The following is a 22,014-nucleotide window of genomic DNA, read 5'->3' as shown; positions in this document are numbered from 1 at the left end:
GAGCCTGCTTCCTCTTCTCTCTCTGCCTATCTCTCTGCCTACTTGTGATCTGTCAAATAAATAAATAAAATCTTTTAAAAAATTAAAAATTAAAAAATGAAATGAGAAACACAGATACAAAGAATTATAAGAGACTATGAAAAATCATAACAAATAGCATGGAGGACATGGGGAGATAGAGAGGAGAAGGGAGGTGGGGGAAATTGGAAGGGGAGGTGAACCATGAGAGACTATGGACTCTGAAAAACAATCTGAGGGTTTTGAAGGGGTGGGGGGTGGGAGGTCGGGGTACCAGGTGATGGGTATTATAGAGGGCACGGATTGCATGGAGCACTGGGTGTGGTGCAAAAATAATGAATACTGTTATGCTGAAAATAAAAAATAAATTAAAAAAAGAAAAAAAAATCATCTGTCAACAAATTGGGAGAACCCAGGAAAAAAATAAAGGATAAACTCCTTGAAATATAAAATCTTCCAAAACTGAATTAGAGAGAAATTTAAAAAGTTGAACACACTATTTACTAGTAATAAATTGAACTAGTAATCAAAAAACTCCCAACAAACAAATGTCCAGGATCAGAAGGATTTATAAGAAAATTCTACCAAAGATTTAATAGAGTTAACACCTATTCTCCTCAAAATATTCCAGAAAATAGGAGAGGAAGAAAAACCTCCAACTTTATTCTTAGAGGCCAGCATTGCCCTGATACCAAAACCAAAGACACTACAAAAAAAAAAAAACTACAGGCCCATATCTCTGATAAAGATAGACACAGAAATTCAACAAAATGTTAGCCTACTGAATTCAACAATTCATTGAAAAGTTCCCCCACCACAATAAAATGAGATTTATTCCAGGGAGCAAGGATGGTTCAATATTAACAAATCCATCAATGTGAAACATCACATTAGGAAGAGGAAGGATAAAAACAAGAAGATCGGGGTGCCTGGGTGGCTCAGTGGGTTAAGCCTCTGCCTTCAGCTCAGGTCATGATCTCAGGGTTGTGGGATCGAGCACCGCATCGGACTCTCTGCTCAGCAGGGAGTCTGCTTCCCCCCCCTTCTCTCTCTGCCTGTCTCTCTGCCTACTTGTAATCTCCATCTGTCAAATAAATAAATAAAATCTTAAAAAAAAAAACATTAAAATCATCTCACTAGATACAGAAAAAGCATCTGACAAAACACAACATCCGTTCATGATAAAAACTCTCAACAAAGTGCGTGGAGAGAAAACATACTCAGCATAATATAAGCCAGATATGACAAAGCCATGGCCAACATCATACTCAGTGCTGATGAACTAAGAGCCTCTCTCTCTCTCTCTTTTTTTTTTAATATTTTATTTATTTATTTATTTAACAGAGAGAGAACACAAGCAGGAGGAGTGTCAGGCAGAGGTAGAGGGAAAAGCAGGCCCTTGCTGAGCAGGGAACCTGATGCAGGGCCCATTCCCAGGATCCTGGAATCATGACGTGAGCCAAAGGCAGACACTCAACACTTTAATTCAACAGAGTACTCCCAAGTCCTAGCCACAGCAATCAGACAAGAAAAACAAAGGCATCTAAATTAGTAAGGAAGTAGTAAAATTGTCACTATTTGCAGATGACCTGATACTATACCTAAAAAGCCCCAAGGATGCCACCAAAAAAACTGTTAGAGGTAATAAATGAAGTTAGTAAAGTTGCAGGATATAAAATTAATACACAGCATTCAGGTGCATTTCTATACACCAATAATGAAGCAGGAAAAAGAGAAATTAAGAATCTACAATTGCACTAAAAAGAATAAAATACCTAGGAGTAAATTTAACCAAGGAGGTAAAAGACCTGTACTCTAAAAACCTTAAGATGACAGTGAAAGAAACTGAAAATAACACAAGCAAATGGAAAAATACACCAGGCTCATGGATTGGAAAAAATCAATATTGATAAAATCTTCACACTACCCAAAGCAATCTACAGACTAAATGCAATCCCTATCAAAATACCAACATTATTTTTCACAAAACTAGTACAAATAAAAATTTAAACAAATAAAATTTGAATGGAACCACAAAAAAAACCACAAAAAGCTAAAGTAATCTTGAGAAACAAAGCTAGAGGTATCACAATCCCAGATTTCAAGAATAACTACAAAGCTATGGCAATAAAAACAATATGGTACCAGACACATACATCAATGGAACAGAAAAGATAGCCCAGAAATAAATCCACAATTACGTAGTCAATTAATCTACAACAAAGGAGTCAAGAATATACAGTAGGGAAAAGACAATCACTTCAGGGGCACCTGGGTGGCTCAGTGGGTTAAGCTGCTGCCTTCGGCTCAGGTCATGATCCCAGGGTCCTGGGATCGAGTCCCGCATCGGGCTATCTGCTGAGCAGAGAGCCTGCTTTTCTCTCTCTCTCTCTGCCTGCCTCTCTGCCTACTTGTGATCTCTCTCTGTCAAATAAATAAATAAAATCTTTAAAAAAAAAAAAAGAAAAAAAGACAATCACTTCAATAAATGGCACTGAGAAAACTGGACAGCAACATGTAAAAGGATTTAACTAGACCACTTTCTTATACCATACACAAAAATAAACTCAAAATGGATTAAAGAACTGAATGTGAGACCTGAAATCATAAAACCCCTAAAAGAAAACAAAGGCAGTAATCTCTTCACCATGGGCCTTAGCAACATCTTTATGGATACATCTCCTCATGCTAAAAAGTAAAAGAAAATAAGCTACTAGGACTATGCCAAAATAAAAAGCTTTTGTAGAGGAAACATCAACAAAACAAAAAGGCAACCTACTGAATGGACAAGGATATCTGCAAATGATATCCAATAAGGGGGTTAATAACCAAAATATATAAAGAACCTATACAACTCAATGCTAAAAATACAATACTATTAAAAATGGGAAGAGGATCTGAACAGACATTTTCCAAAGAAAATGTACAGATGGCCAACAGGCACATGAAAAGATGCTCAACATCATTCATCATCAGGGAAATGCAAATCAAAACCACAATGAGATATCACCTCATACAAGTCAAAATGGCTGGCATCAAAAAAAAAAAGAAATAACAAGGGACGCCTGGGTGGCTTAGTAGGTTAAGCCTCTGCCTGGGATCAAGCCCTGCATCAGGCTCTCTGCTCAGCAGGGAGCCTGCTTCCTCCTCTCTCTCTGTCTCTCTGCCTGTCTCTCTGCCTACTTGTGATCTCTGTCTGTCAAATAAATTTTTTTAAAAATCTTTAAACAAAAAGAAATAACAAGTTTTGGAGAGGATGTGAAGAAAAGGGATCTCTCACATACCATTGGTGCAAATGTAAATTGGTGCAACTACTGGGGAAAAGAGGTTTTTTTGGGTTTTTTTGAAGAAACTCAAAAAAATAAAAAATAGCAATATCATATGATCCAGTAATTCCATTACTGGGTATTTACCCAGAGAAAATGAAAACACTAATTCAAAAAAATATACGCACCCCTATGTTTACTGTAGCCATATTTACAATAGCCAAGATATGGAAACAACCTAAGTGTCCATAGATAGATGAATGGATAAAGAAGAAGTGGTATATATATCTACATATAGATAGATAGATAGATGCAATGGAATATTATTCAGCCATAAAAAATGAAATCTTACAATTTTCAACAATACGGATGGAACTGGAGAGTATTCTCCAGTTAGATGAGGATGTTAGAGAGATGAGGCCAAAGAGGTATATAAGAACCAAATTAGAGGGACGCCTGGGTGGCTCAGTTGGTTAAGCAGCTGCCTTTTGCCCAGATCATGATTCCAGTGTCCTGGGATTGAGTCCCCACATCCAGCTCCTTGCTCATCAGGGAGCCTGCTTCTCCCTCTGCCTCTGCCTGCCTATGCTCGCTTTCTCACTCTCCCTCTCTCTGACAAATAAATAAATAAAATCTTAAAAAAAAAAAAAAAACAAATTATAAAGGTATAGCATGCCAAGCTAAGAAATTAGAGCTCCTCAGAAATCTATGGAGTATTTAAGCAACAGAGTGATTTGATCAAACCTGTTCATATCATTCTGCCTACACTTCCCCTTCATTTGTTTGCTACTTAAGATTCTTTAAAGACATAATTCAAGTATCATTTTTAGTAATCCTCACTCCACTCTCACTATGATCTAACCCTCATCTGCATTTCTACAGCACCTCTTGGGAGAAGACAGGGTGTTTAGAGTATAGGTCGCAACTGGCCAGCTAATTGCAGGAAGTTAGCAAATTAACTCAAATACGCTAGCATCTACTATTTATACTATTTCTTATAAGCAGCAGTCTGGGAAGTGGAGCTGCATGAAGTTAAAAAATAATAACACTGGACAGAAGATGAAGGACATAGCTGGTGCAAAGAGTAAATCCAGTTCAGTTTTGCCAATTTCTCTTTTGCTGATATGGCTCCAGAAAGAAAATCACATGACAGGTGTATAACACAGGCATAAGAATAAAAAATGTTCATGACAACATATTTACTACTTTAGTTTTCTGAAGGACTGTTAGAATGATGACAGTTAAAAAAATTTTTTTAAAGATTTTCATTTATTTGATGCAGAGAGAGGGACAGTGGGAGAGGGAACACAAGCAGGGGGAGTGGCAGAGGAAGAAGCCAACTCCCTGCTGAGCAGGGAGCCTGATGTGGGGCTCGATCCTAGAACCCTGGGATCATGACCTGAGCCAAAGGCAAGAAGATTAACAACTGAGCCACCCAGGTGCCCTGACAGTTTAAATTTCTTAAACACAATCAATCATTTAAAAGTTTACATTAACAGGGCACCTGGGTGGCTCAGTGGGTGAGCCGCTGCCTTCGGCTCGGGTCATGATCTCAGGGTCCTGGGATCGAGTCCCGCATCGGGCTCTCTGCTTGCCAGGGAGCCTGCTTCCTCTTCTCTCTCTCTGCCTGCCTCTCTGCCTACTTGTGATCTCTCTCTGTCAAATAAATAAATTTTAAAATCTTTAAAAAAAAAAGTTTACATTAACAAAAATCTAAAACATTTGCTTTTGTGAATACCTGGAAGGTTTCCGTTATAGTCCACATCTTCTATTCCACATCCCCATTTAACTAGAAGCTGCAAACAGCCAAGTCGCCCATGAAAAGCTGCATAGTGCACAGGCTTCCATTCTCTCTTATCAGTCACACTGGGATCCTAGGGATAACATTCACAAGAACTCAGTTTCTTTCCATTTGAGGAGAAAGAGTAAGTCTAGCAGCTTAATTCTGCACATGAAAACTATAAGTCAAAAAAAAAGGCAAAAAAGACCTATAAGGCAAACAATAAATGTAATAGAAAAATTTACTACCACCGATTTAAACATGAGCTAATAAAATTTTATAAAATAGTTTTTTTTATAAAGAACACAATTTGATCCATAAAAAATTTTTTTAAGATTTTATTTATTTATTTGACAGACAGAGATCACAAGTAGGCAGGGGGGGGGGCAGGCTCCCTGCTGAGCAGAGAGTCAGATGCGCAGCTCGATCCCAGGACTTTGGGATCATGACCTGAGCCGAAGGCATAGGCTTTAACCCACTGAACCATCCAGGCGCCCCCATAAAAATAGTTTTTAAAAAGGAACTTATAGCTAAGCTGTGCTCCGCACTCAGCATAGTCTGCTTGGGGTTCTCTCTCCCTCTTTCCCATACCCTCCCCTTCTCTCAAATAAATAAATAAATCATGGGGCGCCCAGGTGGCACAGTCCATTGAGCATCACACCCTTGCTTTCCACTCAGGTCGTGATCTCATGGTTGTGGGATCAAGCCCCACGTGTGGCTGCATGATCGGCAAAGAGTTTGCTTGGGATTCCCATTGCCTCTTGCTCTGCCCCTCCCACTCATGCTCTCTCCCCCCTCTAAAATAAATAAATCTTTTAAAATAAATAAATGTGGGGCACCTGGGTGGCTCAGTTTGTTGAGCAACTGCCTTTGGCTCAGGTCATGATCCCGGACTTCCAGGATCGAGTCCCGCATCCGGCTCCCAGCTCTTTGGGGAGTCTGCTTCTCCCTCTGATCTTCTCCTCTCTCATGCACTCTCTCACTCATTCTCTCTCAAATAAATAAATAAAATTTTAAAATAAAATAAAATAAATGTGAAGATTTATTTATTTTAAAATAAATAAATATTCAAGGGTAAAAAAGGGAACTTAACTAGTCATTTTACTGGTCACAGGCTTCTGACCAATAAAATGAAAGGGAAGGATTCAATGGTCCAATCATATCCTTGAAAGCATAAAGAGTTAATAAAAAAATACTTAATAGGCCCTTTACTTTTTCTCTAATTATAGAAACACCAACTCTTACCAAAATGTCTTCAATAAAAGTAGTTCTTCTAAGTTTTTTTTTTTACAACCACTAAGTAATAATGAAAATAAATATCACAATGAATGAAATTTCTGGAGATAAAAATCACCTTCTAAATCAGTGTATGAAATAAGTTACAAAAAAATAGGTAAACACACAGAAATTCATAAAGATATATAATCACTGGCTGAAATGGGTTTGGAAGCTTCAGAATCTTCCCAGTTAAACTCTGAACCGACATGAAGAACCCCCAGCCTCTGAAATCCTTTGTATAGCTAAACTGGGATTTTTTGAAGCTTTATCTAAATTATCGCTCCTGTGTTTAAAGATAGAAAAGCTAAAGAGAGAGATCAAATTGCTCTGATCATAAAAGGAATTTAAAAAGTCAGGAAGAGATAACTAGCTACTAAATGCTATTCCATCTATATGATCACACATTCTCGCATATTAACAGGAATCTCTCACCACTCCACTTCGAAGCATTATTTGTAAAGTGAAAGAATGTCCATGTGTTGCAGCAAGGTGTAAAGGAGTGCATCCACGATCATCTTGAGATGCCAGATTTGCTCCGTTGATTATGAGAGCCTAAAAATAGAGAAATAACACTGAGTGTACATAAATATAAATGTTAAATCATGAATGCAGATGTGTAATAGGCAAGCAATTTATCAACCTATGGCTACATTATGTAAGTTCTTATATATGTGCCATAGAAAAAGTATGAGAAATTCTTAGATAATCTTAAGAAAATACTTGAGATCTTTTTTAACCTTGCCTAGGAGATATTTATAATACCAGATTTCACATTCTGATTTCAACATGTACATACGATTTATAAGGTACACAGAGATTAATAACCACTAAGCTAAATACTTTAATACTAAAATGATAAAATAAAAAGTAAACTGTCACTATTTCAAAAGCAGAATCTTTTATTAACTAGGTTTTGAATATACTGTAGGAGGATTTCATTATTAAAGTAACTCGTTCTAGCTCCAAATCAAATTTCTAACTGCATCTGAGGAAATTCCATCTGAATTTTCTTTTTTTTTTTTTCAAGAAGTCACATTCCTTTTTTTTTTTTTTTTAATTTTTTATTTATTTATTTGACAGAAATCACAAGTAGATGGAGAGGCAGGCAGAGAGAGAGGAGAGAGAGAGGGAAGCAGGCTCCCTGCCGAGCAGAGAGCCCGATGCGGGACTCGATCCCAGGACCCTGAGATCATGACCTGAGCCAAAGGCAGCGGCTTAACCCACTGAGCCACCCAGGCGCCCTCCATCTGAATTTTCAATCAGCCTAGTTTCTGTATAAGGATTATATCATAAACACAGCACACCCCTCTATGTAATATACCAAGTAATCTGTTTAAAAGAATTACTAGTTAATATTTTTTAGTTGTACTCCCTCAGAACTTTTTTTAAAAAAGACTTTATTTATTTATTTGACAGACAGATCTCAAGTAGGCCAAGAGGCAGGCAGGGGTTGGGGGGGGGGGAGCAGGCTCCCCACTGAGCAGAGAGCCCAATGCAGAGCTTAAACCCAGGACCCTGAGACCATGACCTGAGCCGAAGGCAGAGGCTTAACCCACTGAGCCATCCAGGCATCCCTCCCTTAAACCTTTTTTAACCAGTATTTATTTACCAGTATCTTAGCAAAGGACTCCATCATAACTCATATTAAAAGCTTTAAGAATAGTCTTCATAATTAACAAACTAGTCAATAATCATCACAAAGCACACACTGAATATTTACTGCACTTTAAAAATCACTACAAGGAATATGAAGACATGTCAACTTAGAGAATTAGGACATATGTAGAGACAATGATAATCAATTATACAAAGCAGTCCTTGATAATCAACAACCACACAGTACAGTACAAAAAAAGTACCACAAAATCTCTGAGAATGAAAAGATCCCTTTGAGGGAGACAAGGACAATCAGGGCTATGGGAATGGTTTGATTGCTTAGAGGAAGGAAAGCATCAAGTAAAGCTTTATTTGACCCCGATATTCCCTGAAGTTACTATTTTATTTCCTTTTTCAGTGCCTACTTCTCAAATTAATACCTCAATGCCTCAACTCCAAATCAACCTGCAAACAAGATGGTGTCCTACCACTACATGGAAATTCAGCAAACCTCACCCTATAGTGACTCTCAAGTCCACTGGCATTTCCTTACATCCCGTAACTCTGACACTCAGCCTAACTATTCTTCCCTCATTTGCACAGTCCAGTGCATCCTGACTTCCTCCTCCAAATTCTTTACTCATTTCTCTGCTTCCTACCATCACTACTAGTAACATTCTTCAACATTCAATCTTCAACACTCTATTCTCTTTCCTATACATTATTACTCCTTAAATTTTTGTCTCCAGCACCCTTTTCAACTGCCTGGATCTTCTGCACCCAAATGTCCTATAAGCCTCCTAAACAACATGTACCAAAATGAATTCAATATTTTTGCTCCCATATCTCTCTTGCTTTTCAGATTTCCCTATCTGTAGTGTCATTATTATCTGCCATACTGCCTCAAAACTTTAAAATTTTCACTCTATTATGTCAACACCTGCTTTTCAAGATGGCTTCTGTCATTTTCTTTCTTTCCCACTGCCACCACCTAATTTCTCCCTCTGTGGGTAGTAATGACACCAAAAGTCTCTAACTGGTCTTCTTCCCTCCAAACTGTTTCCTCATCCTAGGTAAGCCCAGATACATCTTGTTAGAATAATTTCCTGAAATACTGCTTTCATTACTGTTACTGTTACTTTCATTACTGTCCTCTGTTAATGTGCATGTGTATGTATGCATAAGTATGCATGGGTGATATATGTATATGTAAGAGTATATATTAGTACACATATAAAAACTCTTACACAAATGAATCTTAATTCTCCTTCTAAGACATTTTACCTATCTGGCTATCCAAACTTAATTCATAACAGTATACAACAACAAAACATCTACACCTTAGTCAGGCTCATACAATAGTTTACCCCTTGAACACATCTAATTTTTCCAATTTAAGTACTACACATATAATTAGAGCATAGAGATTCATAAAATAAAACCTAGGTTCAAATTCTGGTTTTGTCACTTACTTAGGCAAGGTACTTAACTTTCAGAATCTGATTCTTTATCTATAAAAAGGGGGACTCCTAAGATTACTGTATTAAATGAAGTGATGAATGGAAAACCATAATTCACACATAAAAAATAATAATCATTTTTTATTGCTCCTTACTTTCTGAACTCAACCTGTTCTTTTCGGCTTAATTGAATTTTTATTGTCTCCATTAATGATTTCTCTATCTCCTTCTAATCATTAAGACCTTAATCATAGACTGTACTTTGTACTGTTTTGTAACTCACTGAGTAGAGAACCTCTCATTCCAAGTAGAATCTCAGGCTTCTTAGAGGGAGGAACCATTTGCTTATACAATTTTGTATTCATTCCTCCAAATTCCAGTCTACTTCAGTATTGATTATATCCAGTTAATCTAATAAGCTAGATCCTGCACATATTAATGTGAAATTCTGGCCAGGAAATACATTAAATAAGAAATTTAAGGCATGACAGGCTATTAAGGAGATAATCTGGACATGTCTGAGACATCCCTTTAAGACGACCTATCATGGGACCCCTGGGTGGCTCAGTTGGTTAAGTGGCTGCCTTCGGCTCAGGTCATGATCCCAGCGTCTTGAGATCAAGTCCCGCATCCGGCTCCTTGTTCCGTGGGGAGCCCGCTTCTCCCTCTGCCTCTGCTGCCAGTCTGCCTGCCTGTGTGTGCTTGCTCGCTCTCTCTCTCTCTCTCTCTCTCCCTCTCTGGCAAATAAATAAATAAAATATATATATTTTTTTAAAAAAGATGACCTGGGACGCCTGGGTGGCTCCGTGGGTTAAGCCGCTGCCTTTGGCTCAGGTCATGATCTCAGGGTCCTGGGATCGAGTCCCGCATCGGGTTCTCTGCTCGGCAGGGAGCCTGCTTCCCACTCTCTCTCCTCTCTCTCTGCCTGCCTCTCTGTCTACTGTGATCTCTCTCTGTCAAATAAATAAATAAAATCTTAAAAAAAAAAAATATGACCTATCAGATAGCCAATTACTTCAAAGATAAAAGGATCCCAGTCTTACACAATTTGTTTAAGCTGTATTTGGTACCAAATATCTGAGCCGTGGAATTCAGTAAGTACTCGTTTAGGACAAAGAACTAAATTTATGGGTCATATTATTATAATAAAAACAACAGCCCAACAAAATTAAGCTAAAGTTATTAAATGTACTGATTTTTTAAAGTAATCAAAATTATTATTACCTGCATACAAGCATCCTGACCTCTGATTGCAGCTATGTGAGCTGCTGTCCAACCTCTCATGGTTACTTGTGTGATATCAGCTCCATGCCAGAGGAGCCAATGAAGACACTAAATTAAGAGAATAACATGTTAAGTTATAAGTCGGATTTTTTTGAACATCTTTAGATCTTTGAAATTTAGTCTATTATCATGAAATACCATAGCCTGAGAAGCATCATAAGTAAGTGAGGGGCTAGTTTTAAGAAAAACAAAAGCATAAGAACAATGATATGGTAACCACTTGGCCTTATTATTGGGTCAACAACAGGGAACAGTGGGAGCTGTGGCAAACTGGAGATCTCATTCCTTGTCCATAAGGTATAAATGCTACTTAATCTCAGCCAGTTGTTACTATAAGTGAAATGTTAATCCAAATCTTATATTTCACCCATATTGTGTAAGCCAAACAAAACAAATCTGCAAGTCATATTCACTCAAAAGCTGCCAATTTGCAACCTCTGCCACAAATCTTTAAATGAGCCCGGATGCTTCTGTATCAGAGCAAACATTGTTATTTTGGTGATATTTGCTAAAAAAAGGAAAAAAAAAGTGGCTTACAAAAAAAAGGGGGAGAGTCAAATGCATCTTCATTTAATATTTTAATTAATGTAAATCTCAATAGAATACAGTACTAGAGTTCTGTGCCACATATGATGTTACTGTTTTTATATGTTCAAGTTTGGGGATTCTATCTTCAAGAAGTTTCTTTTTAAAGAATTGGTTGTATCTTTAGTATACACTGTCATATTAGTCATAGCCATTACCATTTGTTGAAAGGCTTAACATTTAATTATCATTGGCCTGTCACAGAGATAAGCGGCCAAGAAAATAAAAAGATTTAAAAGAAGCTCAGTGTCACTACTAATCACAGTAAGTCACCCATTTATCAACAAATATTTATGGAGAGACTACTACATGCTAACATTATTCAGTTATAGGAAAATAAAAACCACTGGAAACATTCATGTAACTAGTTTTCTATTTCTCCTGGGTAAATATGTAGGTAGGATTACCGGAACATAGGTTAGTATATGTTCAATTTTATAAGAAACAGCCACACTCTCTTCCCAAGTAGCTATACCATTTTACATTTCTACTAGCCGTATATACGAGTTGCAGCTGCTCCATATTCTTGCCAATATTGGTAGTATCATTTTTTGTTTTTTGTTTTGCCATTCTAATAGAAATGTATTGTCATCTGATTGTGTTTTTAGTTTACATTACCTTAATGGCTAATGATGTTGAATACCTTTTCATGTGCTTGATTGCCATCCATATGTCCCTTCAAAGTGTCAAAGTCATTTGACCTTTTTTTTTTTAAGGTATTATTTATTTATTTGACAGAGAGTTCACAAGTAGGCAGAGATATAGGCAGAGAGAGAGGGGGAAGCAGGCTCCCTGCTCAGCAGAGAACCCAATGAGGGGCTTGACCCCAGGACCCTGAGATCATGACCCGAGCCAAAGGCAGAGGCTTCAACCCACTGAGCCACCCAGGTACCCCATCTACCCATTTTTTTAATTGAGTTTTTTTTATTTCTTACTATGGAACTATTAGAGTTTCATATGTTCTGGTTATAAATTCTTAAGATATGTGATTTGCAAAGATTTTTCTCTAATGTTTTCTTCTAGAAGCTTTAGAACATTACGTATTGCATTTGTTTATGATCTGTTTTGAATACATTCTTACATAAGGTGCCAAATATATCATATTCTCACATATGACTGTTCCATTGTGCCAGTACCGTTTAATGAAAACACTATCTGTTCTCCATTGGACCTCATTTGCATCTTTGTCAAAAGTCTACTGATCAGGGCACCCAGTTACTACTGATCATTAACACCCAGTTAATGTCTGCCTTCAGCTCAGGTCATGATTTCAGGGTCCTGGGATCAAGTCCTACATCAGGCTCCCTGCTCAGCGGAAAGCCTGCTTCTCTCTTTCCCTCTGCTCCACCCCCAGCTCCCTGCCACTTGTGCTCTCTCTCTCTCAAATAAATAAATAAAATCTTTTATTTTTTTTTTTAAATCAACTGATCAATCTTACTGATGTGGCTAAGAGCCAGAAATGGCTAAGTGAGGAGCTTGAAAAATACCCCCCAAAGAAGCAGTGATAAAACTAGACAAAGTAGGGGCTCCTCAATGGCTCAGTCAATTAAGCATCTGACTTCGGCTCAAGTCATGCATGATCTCAGGGTCCTGGGATCGAGCCCTAGGTCAGACTCCACCCTCAGCAGGGATTCTTTTTTTTTTTTTTTTAAGATTTTATTTATTTATTTGACAGAGAGATATCACAAGCAGATGGAGAGGCAGGCAGAGAGAGAGAGAGAGAGAGAGAGAGAGAAGCAGGCTCCCTGCTGAGCAGAGAGCCCGATACGGGACTCGATCCCAGAACCCTGAGATCATGACCTGAGCCCAAGGCAGCAGCTTAACCCACTGAGCCACCCAGGCGCCCCCTCAGCAGGGATTCCTGATTGTCCCTCTCCCTCTGCCCCTCCTCTCACTCATGTGTGTGTGCGTGCACGCGCTCTCTCTAATAAATAAATACAATCTTCAAAAAAAAAAAAACAAAACTAGGCAAAGTTGTCAAAAACAACAATGTAAAGACTCTGAGAATGTCAGAGGCACTAAACAAAATAAGCAGCGTTAACTCAAGAAAATGTTCTGAATCTCAATAAGAACAGGTGGAGTCAGCAGCAGAAAGCCTGGGACTACAACTATCCCTAACCCGAGCTACATGGTGCAGAAGTTCTACCCAGCGGACCACTCCATTGCCCTGCAGGAAGGAATGAAGACTCCATGCCCACGCACAAAGTCATAAACAAATCCAACCTTTGGCGCCAAAAACCTGGGAAAGCCAACATTAGCACGCACCTGAAGTCACAATACTGGAGAAGACAAACAACAAAAGACCACCTAGAAAATTAATGAACAAAAGCCAAGAAAAGAGACAACAAGTGGGCCTTGCTAAGATTCCCCTTAACCCTTGTCATCTACAAGGCTAGGTACATGTACAAAATTGCTTACATTCAGGAAAGACTGAAGAGGGCCCAAGTTGGCTAGACATTCCTGGCTAAACCTAAGGCCTTGCAAACACATTTGGGAAAAACAACAACAACAACAACAAAGTCAAATTGACCTGTAAACTGGACTTTGAAAACATTCTCCACACACAGACTCAGCAAAAGATTAATCCTTACTAGGTAAAGGTATTCAAGCACAACCTCTGATCAATCACTGACCCAAAGTGACCCCTAGCCAGACTTAAAAATACTAACAAGAATTTTTAAAAACCAAAACAAACAAATTTAAAAAATGGTGTAGTGACTACATATTGTGGGGAAACAGACTCCACACAATTAGTCCAAGCAAGTCAACAAGCAAATACACAGCAATAAGCACATCTGGGAGGGATGCAGTGAATAGGAACAGAATTAAAAGCTGCTACAATAGATAATCTAAAATGTACAGTTTTCAAAATGTCTAGGCAAACTAAAAAATTATGAGATTATAATTATACAAAGAATGTGTGACCCATACATGGGCAGCGGGGGAGACAACAATCAATAGAAACTATCTCTAAGAGGGCCCAGATGTTGGACTTAGTGTGACTTCAAAGCAGCCATTATAAATAGCTCCAGAGAACTGAAACAATTTTTAAAAGAATTTATATCTAAAGAATTAAAGTATGATGACAATGACTCATCCAATAGAAAATACAGACAAACAGAAATAAGAGAAAGATAAATACCATATGATCTATCTTTCACTTGTAATTTAAGAAACAAAACAAATGAGCAAAGGAAAAAAAGACAAACCAAGAAACAGACTTTTTTTTTTCTTTTTAAAGATTTTATTTATTTATTTGACAGAGAGAAATCACAAGCAGACGGAGAGGCAGGTAGAGAGAGAGGAAGGGAAGCAGGCTCCCTGCTGAGCAGAGAGCCCGATGCGGGACTCGATCCCAGGACCCTGAGATCATGACCTGAGCCGAAGGCAGCGGCTTAACCCACTGAGCCACCCAGGCACCCAAGAAACAGACTCTTAACTATAGAGAACAAAATGATAGTTATCAGAGAAGCAGTAGGTGGAGAGTAGCTGAAACAGGTGATGGGGATGAAAGAGTATACTTATGAAAAAATATATATATGGGTGCCTACCTAGCTCAGTCAGTGGAGCATGTGAGTTCAAGCCCAATGTTGGATGTAGAGATTTTAAAAAAATAAAATAAAATAAAATCTTCAGTGGTGAGCCATTGGATGGCTCAGTCAGTTAACTATCTGCCTTAAGCCCAGGTCATGATCCTAGGGTCCTGAGATAGAGCCCAATATCAGTCTCCCTGCTCAGCAGGGAGCCTGCTTCTCCCTACCCCTCTGCTGTTCCCCCTGCTTGTACTCTCTCCCTCTTAGTCAAATAAATAAATAAATAAAATCTTTAAAAACAATTTTTTACATACAAACACTCATAAAAATGTGTTAACTGAATTAAAGTTTTGCCTAATTCACAATACGTTTGGGAAACAATTCAACGTTCAGGATAAAAGCCTAATTCACAATACGTTTGGGAAACAATTCAACGTTCAGGATAAAAATCAATGTTATGAAATTTAAATAAAACTATAAATATCTCTGTTTTTGAGACTATAATTTATAGTACATTTATTTATAAAGATTCATTTTAATTTTGAATTTTAATTATTCTGTGACCATGAATATTCAAATATTGATTCACATCCACATACATGATATACTATTGTATTTCCAAAGTTAACTTCAAAAATGTGAAAGATGTAATACAATTAAAAAAAAAAAGGAAAAAATTGTACAAAGAGACAAATTATTTTTTCAAAAAAAGAAAGAAGGAAAATAAATTCTGGCAGTGAAAAATATACCTGAAATAAAGTTTACCACAGGGGGCTCAAGAACTGATATCATCTGACAGAAGGAAAAGAACTAAAGTCTAAGAAAGCAGGTTTTACCAGTTGTTTATTTAGTAACCATTTCATATTACCAACATAAGTACCACAGTCTTAAGATATTTCAGAGAGGGAGTGCCTGGGTGGCTCAGTCATTAAATGTCTACCCTCGGCTCAGGTCATGATCCCAAGCTTCTGGGATGAAGCCCTGCATCAGGTTCCCTGCTCAGCGGGAAGCCTGCTTCTCACTCTCCCACTCCTCCCGCTTGTGTTCCCTCTCTCGTTCTCTGTGTCAAATAAATTAAAAAATTCTTAAAAAAAAAAAAAGATATTTCAGAAAGGATAACAAAACGTAAAAGCATTGATGTAGTACTCAAGTAGATAATTAGGAGATGATCTTTACATGGGAAGGTAGAAAGTCACCAAAATCTTTTGGTTTAGATTTATTTTTGTTAAAATTTCAACAAACATTTCTGGAATATCTGTTATACACTGTTCCAGACACTTAAAATAAAAATTTAAAAAATTTTTTAAAAATCAAAAAATTCAGCAATACAGTCAACATTTATTATGAATCCAATATGCCAAACATTATGCCAGATGCTGGGGGGAAAAAAGAGGAATAAAACCTAAATGGCACCTTCAAAAAGCTCAAAACTCTAAAAGAGGTTCAAGGTGATAAATTCAATGTGATACATACAAATACAATTTTTTAAATATGTGTAAGACTTAGGTGTAGATCCTAGGTAGTTTATTGGGGAATATAAGGGGGGTGGGGAACACAGAGGCTTTACCAAATGGGTGCTGCCTGGCCTAGTTTTCAACCAAGAAACCAGTATGAAGAGATGAGACTAAGCAGATAAAAACAACATAAGTTTACAGTAACATGAAACAGCAGACTTGTGTAGGACATGACAGTAGTCACCAGTACTACAGAGTAAAACAAGTATGATGGGAGATGAGGTTGGAGAGAGAAGTCCCTTCTAGTAAATATCTTAAACTTTATAATAACTTATGGGGGAGTGCGTCACTACATGGACTTAAGTAACATCAGATATTAGTTTTAGAGGGATAACTTTATACTGAATATGAATTAAAGGTGGATGAGACAGAAAAGAAGAAATCAATTAGATCTAAAGCAATGGCTAGGAGGATGGAGAGGACAAACAGGAGATGAAGATGGAACAAAATCAAGGATCTGGTAATCAGTTCTCACTACATCAATATGCATTATGAAGTACACCTTCAGACAAATGTTGATACTGTGTTTGCTTCTGGAAAAAATGAAGACAAGTCAATAATGACGCAAAGTCATTAGCCTGGAAAACTAAGAAAGGGAGGGAAAAGGATACTGGTTTAGTTTTAGACCAATGTGAGATCCTATCAGATATGCCTGAGGTGTTGATCAAGCACCTGATACATAAGCCAGAGTTCAAGAGAAAAAGCAAACCAATTAATTATTCTGTTGTAGCAGTAAAGCCAAGGAACTCTAAAAGACGACCTAAAGAAAGGATATAAAGTAGGAGAGGAATAAAAAAATGCCTCTATTTGTAGAGCAGGCAGAGGACATTAATCAAAAAAGACCGAGAGTAATCAGAAAGGATGAAGGATACCAGGAAAAAGAGGAAACCCCATCTTATTTGATTATGGCAGAGTGAGATCACTACTTCTTCCTCTCTTAGCAATCATTAAAAAAAAAGGCAAGATAAGCAGGAAGAACACCCCATCTTTAATGAAACTAGGACTGACATCTGAAGCCAGAGAAGAGATGGGAGATCCACCAAAGTCGATCCAGAAGGGATGTGGAAGGAAACAGAAAAAATTACCCACCCAGGGTTATAAACTCACAAAGAACTGTCAAGGCACATTTCTCCTAGGTGAAAGGGAGCCACTAAAAGGCCAAAGCAAAAATCCTGTTTACAACAGTTCAAGCAGGGCACACAAACTGGTGGAGAGTATAAAGTTATCGTTCTCAAACTAATTATCTGATATTACTTGAAACCTTCCTTAAGTCCAAAACCCATCCCCTACAGGATAAAGTTCAAGCTATTTAATATAATCCTCAGGACCAGATTTGGTTCCAAGAAGCAGAGAAGCCCAAACAGGAAATCACACAGAGAAACCATATTCAGAGAAAGCAGTCTCTGTGTGTCTGGAGCAATAAGAGACTTTGTACCGAACAGAACCACTGCAGCCTACAGGCTGTAGTCACGAAAATAAGCTCCACACAATCTTGAATCATGAGGAAAAAGTCCAGGTGGCTTTTCACACAACCCAAGAGAAAGTCTGCATAAAAATATTCACTAAGCACTGCCTGTACTAGCTGAAAATGGAAACCAACTAAATAGCCATCAATCAAAAAGTGGATAAATTCTGATATTAATCTAAGTAGATGGTATTGTAACATGTCTCAAAGAAATGGAGTACATAAATGTAGCCACATAGTTAAGATCCAAAACACATCATTGAACACAAAAAGCTACAAGATGATACACATAGTATGATGTCATTTATATAAAATGTCATTAAAAACAATGCTATAATCATATGTAATAACAACATATGAGTTGGGAGGAGAGGAATGGCACCTGAAGGGGGTGCTAAGGGACTTCATACGCGACTATAATATTCCATCTCTTTTTTAAAAATCTAAAATAACTATAGGAAAAATTTTAGGATTGACAGAACTGGATATTCCCATGCTACCGTCTATAAATTACCCTCCATGCTTGCCTTTGGAACATAGTAACTACATTGTGAGGAATCACAAACATGCCCAGGTGGAGAGACTTCACATAAAAACCCACATGGAGAGGAATTAAGGTGGCCAGGGTGTAGCTAGCATCTTCTACCAGACACCTGCATGAACAAGCCTTCAGAAGATTCCAGATTCAGCATTTAAATCTTCTAGCTGAAGCCCAACACATCACAAAACAGGACAAGCTGTCCCTGAGATCCAAACTCCTAATTTACTCCTGAGCACCAATGGTCATTTCATGCCACTACCTTTTGAGACAATTTGTTACAAAGGCACAGTAACCAGAACAACAAATATTACAACGAAATGAAAAGAAAAAAATATTTCCAGTGCCTAGTATAAAGTCTCAGTCCTATTTGCTAAATTTCAAAATTGCTAACAGTTGTAAACTTACTTCAGTTTAATAATTTATACAGCCTCTTACCTCCAAACTTCCAGAATGTGCTGCCCAATGTAAAGGGGTAAACTTATGGAGAATGTCTGCTTCATTTATGCTGGCTCCTCGTTCTATTATATCTGAAAGCTGCTTTACGTCTCCAGCCCGTACAGCATCATGTATGTTACCAAAATGCACTTTCTTCCGGGCACCTATTGAAAATCAAATTAACATATATCACAAAACTTTAAAAAAAAAAAAAAAAAAAGACTAAAGCAATGATTCAACAGAAAGCACAAAATCACTTTGGCTTTCCAAACAATTTACTACAAAGAACTGATTAACAGTTCAATCACACTTCCATTTCAGCTCTAACACATAAAAAACACAGAAGTTATCACTCCCATAGGTAAAGAAAAAGCTGGACAAAAGGAAAATCAACAACTTTTCTTGGACTCATCAGAGAACCAAGTTCTCGGAGCCAGTTGCCTCCCTGAGTCTGGACACACAAATACAGAGAAACACAAACAAGTTCAGCTTACCTGGAGCAAAAGCCACTGGAGCCATAAACTTCCAAGCACTGAAATGGTAATTTTGACAAACTGCTAGAGGCTGGGCAAGTATTAGCCTATGAATGAGAAACTCTCTAGGGCTACAGTCTTAAAATGCCCCCACATTTTCATAGATTTTACCCTACCAGGGTAAATCCCACCAGGTTATCACTGTGAAAAGAATTACTTCATGTCTTTGGCAGGGAAAGAGGTAAAGTAACCATTCTGAAATACACCCAGTGCATTCTCCACAAGAGAGACCTACTCTCCAGTGATTTTAACAGAGCCCTAACTCACATAGGCTGATATATTCCACAATCTTTTTCTTATCCTTCTCATTTGTACTACACTAAGAAAGGAATGGCAGGTTACAATGTTTACTTCATAACACTCCAGCGGTCTTATATTTTACAATTTAATGTTCCAAACATCAAAGCTACATTGTGACTGTGAAATTTTTTTTTTAAGATTTTATTTGTCAGAGAGAGAGAGGGAGAGCGAGCGAGCACAGGCAGACAGAGAGGCAGGCAGAAGCAGAGGGAGAAGCAGGCTCCCTGCTGAGCAAGGAGCCGGATATGGGACTTGATCCCAGGACACTGGGATCATGACCTGAGCCGAAGGCAGCTGCTTAACCAACTGAGCCACCCAGGCGTCCCTGTGACTGTGAAATATTTTAAGCCAGAAGCAACAAAGGTACCTAAGCATGAACAGTTGTTGGAAGAGAAAGAAGAGAATTTAATCAAAGTATATCCTGAACAAAAAGGCATGATTCCTGACCTCAAATGGTTTTTTTAATTTTTGGTAGATAATCTATGCAATCTATACTACTATTTATCTATGTATATGTCCTTTCTCCACAACTCAAATGCTAGTTTCTTGAGGGCTAGTATCATATCTTATAGCACTCCTTAACAAAATGCTGCACATTTTACTCAAAAATCCTTTCTGAGCACCTACCATGTGCCAAGCACTGTCATAATATCTTTCCCTGCCTACACCTTAACCTTTTCCTTTTTCAATATTATCACAGTGCTTGGCAGGCAGAAGCTAAGACAGTGAACAGGATATAAGAAACCATACCACCTGGCCTCGAATGCTTGGGAGTATTTTTCTTTGGGGGCTATAATGTATCAGAGAAAAGGACTGAATCTCAAAAAATTAAGTCATTAAGGGTGTTATCAATAGTCCTTGCTCAAACCAAGATGGCACAAGAATCTCACAGCCACACAAGTTTCCCGGTCAGTTCTCAGTAACAGCACACGACCAGGGAAAAAAGCACCAGTGATGGCATTATCCAGGGGGAAATAATAGGATTTAAGGAGAGGATGGAAGAAAAGTTAACTACGGGAAAGGGAGAGTCAATAGAGTGGAAGGGAGAAAACTAGGTAAGTCTAAAGTCATCTCCAGAGGGTCAAATGCTGCAGAGAAGCCAAGGGTCTAACATTTAACAAGCGTTTATGTCAGTCTGGACTAGAAGTCTCAGGAATAGTGCAGGTGGAAAGAATGAGAGGAAAGCTGGAGTGAAGAAGGATAAGAAACAGGTGAACAGCTTTGGGACCCACTTAAAACAAGTCAATTAAGGGAAATCAGGAGTCACAGCTGAGAAAGGAAACTGCCAGAAAGGGCCAAAGCAGATGTGGATGAAATCAGAAAAGAGTGGCAGAGACAAAGGCAAGCGAAGTAGTCTGACTCACACGGGGTTGCACTCTCCCTAGAGGAGGTGGAAGGGCCTGAATCGGAAGCCCCTGGCATGGTGCGATCCCTTGGACTCCGGGGAGGACCCGAGTCCAGGCCCCCGCTGCTGCGGCGGTCTTCACTTGCTGTCACCCACGAGCCACTGCAGTGGCTGCCTTCGTCGTCGCTAAGACTGGGTACCTGATCCTCCCGGGTTTTCTCCCAAGAGTTTCCGCTGCGGAAGCCCTCGTCTATACGTTCTCTCTCCCAGAAGCCACGGAGGCAGCGGCTGGCGTCTACGCTGACGCTCACCCCGGAGGAGTCGCTGGCCGCGTAACCGCGGTCTTCACTTACTCCCTCCCAGGAATTACTGAGGCTGTGGCCGCCATCGACACTCCCTTCCTCCCAAGAGCCACTGAGGCGGCGTCTGCTGTAGTCACTGCCTCTCTCCCCGGAGTGGCTGAGTTGGGGGTCCGGGACTACTCTGACACCCTCCCAAGAATCACTGAAGCACAGGCCGCGGTCTTCTCTGACCAGTCCCTCGCAGTCACTAGTTTGGTGGCTCCCGACTTCACTTAAATTCACGTCACTGCTGCTGAAGCTTTGGTCTCCCCTTACTCTCTCCCAGGAGCTACTGTGACGGCGCCCACCGTCTCCCGTAACTCTCTCCAGAGAGACACTGCCCAGGTCTTCACTAACTCTTCTAGAGTCACTGCCGGAGAAACCGATGTCTTCACTTAGTCTTCTGCTAGAGTCCCTACAGAGGTGGCTGCCATCTTCACGGATTCTTTCCCTGTCTTCGCTGGGACTACAGTCCTGGTCTTCGCTAACTCTCTGCCTTAATTGGCCCCGGCGTTGGCCGTGTCGGCCGTTTATCCTCCACACGCGGTGGCTACTGAGGCGGCCGCCGTCTTCGGTCGCTACTCCCCGCGAGTCGCTCCGGCGGCGGCCGCCGTGGGCTAGTACCCTCTCCTCCAAGTTGCTTTCCAGCCTCCCGACTCCAGCCAACCTGTTGGAGGTGTGCTGGAGCCGCTGCCTTGGAAACGGGTAAACTTCCGGCGTGCTGCGGTCATTTCCTGTTC

At 39.1% G+C, this 22,014-nt stretch overlaps 1 protein-coding gene across 1 annotated transcript in view; it reads right to left on the bottom strand.

Moving 5' to 3' along the window:
* Positions 1–22,012, bottom strand: part of ANKRD42 (ankyrin repeat domain 42) — a gene marked incomplete at its 5' end in the record, with an annotated part of 57,461 nt that extends 35,449 nt beyond the window's left edge. Inside the window, 5 exons of the mRNA XM_059400415.1 lie at positions 5,023–5,158; positions 6,775–6,894; positions 10,623–10,730; positions 18,756–18,919; positions 20,953–22,012. Of these exons, the coding sequence (XP_059256398.1) occupies positions 5,023–5,158; positions 6,775–6,894; positions 10,623–10,730; positions 18,756–18,919; positions 20,953–22,012 (1,588 nt within the window). The remainder of the gene's footprint in view (positions 1–5,022; positions 5,159–6,774; positions 6,895–10,622; positions 10,731–18,755; positions 18,920–20,952) is intronic.
* Between the last annotated feature and the right edge of the window lie 2 nt (positions 22,013–22,014).

The sequence above is a fragment of the Mustela nigripes genome, chromosome 1 (genome assembly GCF_022355385.1).
Source record: "Mustela nigripes isolate SB6536 chromosome 1, MUSNIG.SB6536, whole genome shotgun sequence".
Classification (NCBI taxonomy): Eukaryota; Metazoa; Chordata; class Mammalia; order Carnivora; family Mustelidae; genus Mustela; species Mustela nigripes.
The sequence above is the reverse complement of the archived record's forward strand: the minus strand, read 5'-3'. Positions and strand labels throughout refer to the sequence as shown.